The sequence below is a fragment of the Microcaecilia unicolor genome, chromosome 4, assembly GCF_901765095.1.
Source record: "Microcaecilia unicolor chromosome 4, aMicUni1.1, whole genome shotgun sequence".
NCBI classification, from domain to species: Eukaryota; Metazoa; Chordata; class Amphibia; order Gymnophiona; family Siphonopidae; genus Microcaecilia; species Microcaecilia unicolor.
In genome coordinates, this window is record NC_044034.1 from 139619526 (window position 1) to 139628027 (window position 8502).

General features: G+C 42.5%; 1 protein-coding gene across 1 annotated transcript in view; it reads right to left on the bottom strand.

The window, feature by feature from the left end:
• LOC115468723 (glutamine and serine-rich protein 1-like) overlaps nucleotides 1-7530 on the bottom strand; it is a 37689-nt gene extending 30159 nt beyond the window's left edge. The window contains exon 1 of the mRNA XM_030200644.1: nucleotides 7328-7530. Within this exon, the coding sequence (XP_030056504.1) occupies nucleotides 7328-7415 (88 nt within the window). The 5' untranslated portion in view covers nucleotides 7416-7530. The remainder of the gene's footprint in view (nucleotides 1-7327) is intronic.
• Nucleotides 7531-8502: the final 972 nt, after the last annotated feature.

Below are 8502 nucleotides of genomic sequence, written 5' to 3' on the forward strand. Positions count from 1 at the left end.
TCAAGAGTGAAGATACAGAGGCACTGAAACAAATCTTGGCGAACCTAGAAGACATACCAAGCCAAATTGACAAGTTAAAGAGCAGTAAGTCACCTGGACTGGATGGTATACACCTCAGAGTACTGAAGAACTCAAAAATGAAATTGATGATCTATTGTTAGTGATCTGTAACCTGTCATTAAAATCATCTGCGGTACCTGAAGATTGGATGCGGCCAATAATGCCAGTTTTTAAAAAGGGCTAAGTGGTGGTCTGGAAAGTTACAGACCAGCCAAAATGATAGAAACTATTATAAAGAATAAAATTATTAAACATAGAGACAAACGTGGTTTAATGGGACAAAGTTAGCATGGTTTCAGCTAAGGGAAGTCTTGCCTCACCAATTTGCTACATTTCTTTGAAGGCATGAACAAACATGTGGATAAAGATGAGCTGACTGATGTAGTGTATGTATATTTTCAGATAGCTTTTGAAAAGTCCTACATGAGAGAGTTCTGAGAAAATTAGAAAGCCATGGGATAAGCTTTTGTGGATTAGGAACTGGTTAAAAGATAGAAAAAGGAGGGCAGGGTTAAATGGAAATTCTCTCAATGGAGTAAGGTTAATAATGGAGTGCCCCAGGGATATGTATTGTGACTGGTGCTTTTTAACATATTTATAAATGATCTGGAAATGGGAATAATGAGTGAGGTGATTAAATTTGCAGATAACACAAAACTATTCACAGATGTTAAATAGCATGTAGATTGTAAGAAATTCCAGGAGGACCTTAGGAAACTGAAGGACTAGACAACCAAATGGCACATGAAATTTAATGCAGAAAGGCGCAAAGTGATATACATTGGGAAGAATGCTCAGACAAATGGTGATGGAACCCATGAGGGAAGGGTCTGATGCTGGATCTAGTGCTCATGAATGGAGGAAGCATTTCCAATATCTGGGTGGGTGCCTAACTATGTAATAGTGATCATCACATGACATGGTTTGATATAAGGGCAGAAGCGGAGTGCGGACGCACAAAACTCAAAGTACTGTATTTCAGACGTACTCATTTTGATAAAATGGGGGAATACCTGAAGAAGGAGCTGTTGGCATGGGAAGGCGTAGGAGAAGTGGAAAATCAGTGGTCAAAGCTAAAGGCTGCTATAAATATGGCAACTGACCTTTACGCAAGAAAAGTAAACAAGAGAAACTGGAAGCCTATATGGTTCTCCAAATGAGTAGTAAAAAATAAGAGCAAAAGAGGCTTTGTTCAAGAAATACAAAAGAGTTTCGCAATTACTGCTTCTTCAGAAGGATGTAGCAAAAGAACATGTGCTATGCAAAAGGTCCATGCTGTTGTCTTGACCGCTTGCATCCAGGAGGGATCAGACCCATCAACCACTCCAAACAGGAGCTGGAAATGACATCATTGCATCCCGGGTGCCTGCAGCACTTCCACACGGAGGTGAGAGGGGTGGCGACATCGGGGATTGGGGGGAGTGGTGGAGGTTGGTGCGCCAGCGATGTTGGTTTGTTTCAACTTTCCAGGCTCCAGCGGCAGGCAGCGTCCGACTCCGTTTCCCTCTCTGTTCCGCCCTCTGACATCATCACGTCTTGACGCGAGGGCGGTACAGAAAGGGAAGTCTCTACTGCGCATTTGCGGGTAAGTCGGTCACTTGCCATTTATATGTTTGATAATTTATTATAAGTGTATAATTTATATTTCTTTCATGCTTATAATCTTAGTTGGTGCATACACTTTTGTTCATACTTTTATTACTGTTATTTGATTTTAGAAGTTTTACATTAATTTTACATGTCTTATAGAGTCCTGAGGCAGGCGCCCTGGCGCCGAAACACAACTGTGCTGAGTTTTTTGCTTTTTTCATTAAAGATTTGGAACTCTGTGTACGTATCCCTCGTTGTTTGGAGACAGCCAGCTCATCCTACTCCTCCTTTTTGCTTTTCCCTATTCAGCACCATCCTGTGATCGAAAAGCCATTTATCAACTGCAGAAAGACAGTCTTGCAAAGGTTGCATGGAAAGGGAATACGGACTAGTAAGAAAAGTAGTAGAATGTCATCCGCATAAAAGTGAAAAGATACGCAGTGAGATTGAATGAGAGCAGCAAAAGGGCTAAGAAAGATGTTAAAAAGAAAAGGTAAGAGAACAGAGCCCTGGGGGGACCCCACAGGTTAGGGGCCAGGGGTGGCTCTAGAGGAAGAGGCGATTACTTGATAGGTCTGATCTGAGAGAAAAGAGGTAAACCAAGAAAAAACTGATCCGGACAACCCTAGTGTTGCAAGCTTGGACAATAAAAGTGATTGATTAACCAAACTGAACGAGAAAGATAAGTCTAATGAGACAACCAGAACTATATTGTGTTTGTTGATGTACAAATGTATCTCACTTAAAAGTGCAGCAAGAATGGATTCAGCATTGGTATAAGGCCTGAAGCCAGACTGACTGGGATGGAGAATTAATGTTTTATCAATGAATGCTCAGAGCTGAACATAGACCACCTTTTCTAAAATTTTGGAAATAAAGATTTAACACAGGGTGATAGTAGGCCGGGATCAGGGGGTCAAGAGAGGGCTTTTTCAGAATAGGTCGGACAATGGTAGATTTCCACGAATTGGGTATTTTACCACAGGAAAGACTGTTGTTAATTAGTACTAGGACTGTAGGGAGCAATTCAGATTGTCAATCTGTAGTAATACTGATGGGAGAGGGTCAAGAATGGATGCTATAATATGCATAGAAGTGTGTGTCTTCGAAAGGGAATGCAAGGTCTGGAGCTGGAAAGCAGACCTTACAGATGTCCCTGTGACTGGGAGAGCTGATAAGAGTAAGAGGGGAGATACTGAAACAGTTGAATTAGTACCGAGGGAAGGGGGTCCAACAGAGAAAGAGTTAATAAGATCCTGAACCTTGGTGGTAAAATATTGAAAGAGGAGTTCAGCCGATGGGCCAGTGGAAGTGTTACTTGCAGTTGGAATAGATGTCAAATTTCAAAAGATGGAAAACAATTCCCTAGTTGGATTTGTAGCTTTTTTTGACCCGGTCTGTGTACAATTGCGACTTAGTCTTCTTCAGCAAGTAGTTATAACTAAGTTCTGTCCAAAAACGCAACTGAGCAGAAGTTGATCTTGTTTTTCTCCATTTATGTTCTGCCTGACGTAACCGTTTCTGTTGTCGCAAGCCGATATGATACCAAAGTTTCCTATTAGGAAGGCTGGAGATCTTATCAAAAGCTGTGGAAAGCATTAAATGAAAAGTGTTTGCCTGGATTCAAAATCGTATGGGGAAGAGAACATGGATGCTGGCAACATGGACAAGTCAACAGATAAATGTCTGGACCATTTCTGAGCAATCGAGGGTGTAGAGGGGGACAAAGCTATGGGGACTGAGCACTGGATAAGCTTATGATCTGACTAGGGAATTTCTGTGGAGAAAATGGATGAAGTTTGAACCTAGAATCAATGGGAGATAGAATTAGGTCAAGTGTGTGCCCACCTTGATGCGTGGAAAAGAAAATCCACTAGGTAAGATTCAGATCTGCGAAAAGGTTTAGAAAGTGCTTACATCGAGGAAGAGACGGTATATCCACCTGAACATTAAAAGTCTCCAAGGATAAAAATATTGGGATAGGGAAGCACAGAAGAGACTCCCAGGGGCAATACTGTTAATACTAGACGCCGAAAAAGTGTTTGACAGGGTTGACTGGGTGTTTCTGAAAGAGGTTATGCAGTGTATGGGTCTTGGGGATAATTTCTGCAGGTGGATAGCAGCCTTATATGCGGCTCCGAAGGTCTGTATATAGATCAACAGCCAGTATACCTCCTTTTTTGCTATTGAACGTGGGACCAGGCAGGGCTGCCCCCTGTCGCCCTTGTTTGCTATATATATAGAGCCCTTGGCAGAGAGGTTACGTAGCCATCCGGAGTTTCGGGGTTTCACAGTGGGGAAGAGGGAACATTGCATGGCATTGTATGCGGATGATCTGTTGCTTTATGTGACAGATCCAGGGAAAACGTTGGAGGTGGTGGTGGATGTCCTGGGGGAATTTGAACAGTATGCGGGGTTGCGGATTAATATGGAGAAATGCGAAATATTAGGCATTTCGGTCTCCCAGGAAGAAGAAAACTGTTTGAAGCAGAGGTTTGCTTTTAAGTGGGCCGGAAGTCATATTAGGTATCTGGGGGTTTGTATTCCTAGAGATCTGAGTAGAGTCTATGGACTTAATTATGGCAAAATAGTGGAGTGCATTAGAATTGAATTATCATGGTGGAAAGGGTTGTGGCTATCGTGGTGGGGGAGGATGGCGGTAATAAGGATGAACGTCTTGCCTAGGCTGTTGTTTCTATTTCAGTGTTTGCCGGTGGCGGTCCCCAAGCGGGAGATGCAGCAATTACAACGCCAGATATTGCAATTTGTATGGGACGGCAAACATCCCCGGTTAGCGTGATATGGGGAGAGATTGAAAGAGGGGGTAGAGCAATGCCTCAGCTTGAGTGGTATTATCAGGCTGCTCAGGTCAAGATGGTGCTGGAGTGGGAAGGGGGCAGGCTTAAGCCAACATGTCAAGTGGAACAATCGTACTTCCCACATAGGGGTTTAAAATCGTTATTATGGACCACTGAGGGATTGGGGGGGGGAGGGGCGTGGATAACCCATATCTTAGGCACATTTCGACTGTATGGGAGGAGTTTCGGAGGAAGTGGGGACAGGGAGAGGGGGGTCTCAACTAGGGCGGGGATAATCGGGATTTTGTGCGATGGGATTACTTAGGCCTTTCGAGTTTTCGAGATGTGCTCCAAGGGGCCCAGATTAAGAGCTTTGAGGAACTGAGGTTACAATATGGACTCCCTGAAGGAGATCGTTTTTCTTACTTACAGATTAAGTATTTTATAGGAGCGATGAGATGGAGGGGGGGGGCAGCCCTCAGGATAAGGAGAGCTTGGAGAATTTATGGGGTATATTACGGAGGGTGCTTAGATCCATCTCGGTGCTATACAAATTTATGAGAGGCAGTGACCCTGCCCCCTTTCGCTTCAAGGGAGCATGGGAATCAGACTTAAATTACTGCTTCAATGATCAGGAATGGGAGAGGATATATGGGGAGGTTCAAAAGGCCTCCACGTGCGCTCTAGTGCAAGAGAATGCATACAAGGTGCTATGAGGTGGTATTACACTCCTGAGAGAATTAGGGGTATGTACCCTAATGCTTCTGACCGGTGCTGGAGATGTGGTAAAGACAAGGGCTCATTTCTGCACATTTGGTGGTCCTGCCCCCGGTTGATAACGTTTTGGGAGGCGGTGATGAAAGCATTGGTAAGAATATTTGGAGATTCCATGGTGTGCAGTCCACAGGTGTGCTTGCTGGGGATGTATAATGACAGTGACTCATGGGAACGGAGCAAAATGTTACGTTGGGGTCTGGCGGCAGCAAAATGCCTGATAGCTCAGAAGTGGCGAGTTACTGGCCCTCCTTCCTTGGGGGATTGGAAAGCAAAATTAGAACAACTCATAGCTATGGAACGCTTAACGGCATACCATAGAGATGGGGAGCTACGGCGCAAGAGAGGATGGTCTCAACTGCAAGAATGGGTGGGGACAATCAAACTTTGATAGGAACGGGTGATAGTTGGGGAGGGGGGAGGAGGGAAGGGAGGGGGGAGGAGGGAAGGGAGGGAGGGAGGGGGGGCGGTAGGGAAGGGAGGAACGGAAGAGGAGGGCTAGAGGAGGAGATGAGGCAATTATATGCTTGAACAAATTTAAGGGGGTAGGACAGAGCTGAGGGTGTAGACCCTTGTTTATAGTGATTGGGAGTTGATAGTTCAATTTTCACCATAAGGGTGACTGGGTTGTTGTTTTGTTCTTTTCTGTTATATTATATGGATGTCCAATATTTTAGGTCAACTTGGCATTATCTGTACTGTCTTGAATGTTGTGCTTCATTAATACAAATATTTAAAGTGAAAAAAAAAATATTGGGATAATTAACTGAAGTGCCTATAATTGTTTGAGCACAAGAATCCCACTGGGCCTGGGACAGTGAGGGAGCACAGTAGAAAAACAGGAAGACAAGCAGAGATACTGACTTAGATGTCCGAACAACCAGCACTTCTGGAAACAAGGATGAGACAGTAAGCTCAGTGAGTTCCAAGCTATTCGCAGAAACTATTGCAAGTCCACCACCACGCGCCTAGAAGGTCTGGACACAGCAATGGCAATTGGTACACATTCAGCTAGGAGACCTTCTTCACCAGTTCTTAACCAAGTTTCAGTTAGAAATAAGATATCTAAATTAGCCTGCAATATGAGATCGTGTATTAAGTGCACCTTTGATCGAGTAGACCTACAATTTAAAAGATCAATGCTGATATATGCCTGATGTTTTTGGGTAGAGTTCTTGACCAAAGGTGTTGAAGAAAGATAACGTACCTGAGGCAATGAATACAGATTAGGAGAGGGATTTCTATGATTACCGAGTAGAACCGGGATAGAGAATTCTTGAAATGCCAGAGAGTGGTGGGTAGCAGAAAAAAAGTAGAGCACCCATTATGAAAAACAAACAAACAGCTGCATAACAAAATAATGCAAAAACCAGATGACCAAATCCTACCCATGGTAAAGGGTATTAGGTGAGTAAAAATAAGACTGAAAAGGGTCTTAATCCAAAAATTATCAGCACACATCGTCCCCCAATGGCAGACACCGCCAGAGGCACAATAAAATATAAAGCAGGAAGAGAACTTCCTATATGACATGCTTACAGCTCTACTGTGAATAGGTTCAAAGAAAGGCAACTAAAATGATTAAGGGGATGGAATTCCTCTGAGGAAAGGCTTAAAAGATTAGGGCTCTTCAGCTTGGAGAAGAGATGGCTGACGGGGGATATGATAGAGGTCTACAAAATCTCGAGTGTTGCAGAATGGGTAAATGTGAATCAATTGTTTACTCTTTCAAAAAGTAGAAAGATAAGGTGACATGCCATGAAGTTGTGGCAATACTTTAAAAAACAAATAGGACAAACTATTTTTTTTCACTCAATAAATAGTTAAGCTGTGGAACTCATTGCCAGAGGATGTGGTAATCCCAGAGATACACTACTTATCCCTGGGGTCAGTACCATGGAATCCTGCTACTCTTTGGGAGTCTGCCAAGGTACCTGTGACCTTGGAAGCAGGATACTCGGTTAGATGGACCTTTAGTTTGACACAGCATGGCAAGTCTTATTTCTTATGTAAAGCAGATTGGATCCAGCTGTTGTAAAATAGTTCTTTACTACTGTGTGTGGCATCCCTGAGATTTTAAAAGATGAGCTCTCATGAAAACTTACCGTTGTCTTTTTCCAAGGCTTGAACTGTATCAGAGTCCAAAGCAATATTAATGAGTAGCTCCATGTAGCTTTTAAAACTCTCTTTCATAGCTCTTGTATTCAGAAAGCGAGTCACAAAAGGAGCAGGAGGTTCCAATTCTGAAAAACAAGTCAAGTCTAATTATAAGAATGCAGATGCAGTTCCCTTTCTGCTTATACAGTAGTCTTACAACTGCCAAGTAAACATTTCATCCACTCCGTAGAAACTGCTCCTCCCTCTGTCATCCGCACATCTCATTCATGCTTCAAGTAACCTCAATTTATACTTGCTCTCTGTTGAAACCACTCTTAGGAACTGATGAGCTGCAATTTTAGTGCCTATGAAGTCTGATGCTGGAAGACGGTGAGCTCCATTCTGCCCATCATATCTGTGAGGTTACCTTTATGCATCTGATACTCATTTAAAGCCTCCAGTCAGTGCAGTTCTGCATTATGCTTGGACTATTTACTCTCTGTGAAGTTGTTTACTGTAGGTGCACTGCCACAAGGGTATGATAAAGGGACAAGACCCTTTGCATACATATTTTGGCACATATTATAGATCTGTCATAAGTTATTTGACTCATTCACTGGTTTTTGTTCATTTGATATTTACAATGTTTATTAGCTTGGTGTTAGTCTATGCTTATTGCTGGATAATATGTCCTGTCCCAGCTAAATTATCAACTCCTGTGATTACAGACTAAGGTTATTATTATTTGTGTTCTTTTCCATTATGCCATTTTCAAAAACACCTCATCAATTTAACAATACAAGTAATGATCTTGCTCTGTAAATAAGATCACTCATACAGCAAGAAAAAAAAAAAAAAAAAAAGGAAAAACTTTGAGCACCTCCCACTAAAACCCAAACATGGACAGGAGAACCCACAGCATATGGGGAGAGATGGTAACATCCTGAAACAAGTCATGCTGAAAACGATTTATCAAGAAAAGATCTCAAGTGTTTAGGTTCATAAGAGATATCCAATGTCAGAAAACAATGACACAACAGGATACTGATGGCAATAACTCGCCTTAGATAAAACCTCCTGATTCATCTGCGAAAACAACTTGTGTCTTTACTGGGTCTGCCTACAAAAAAAAAAATCCAACTTGATCCATGAACACAGAAGTCCTACAATGAAAGAAAAGTCA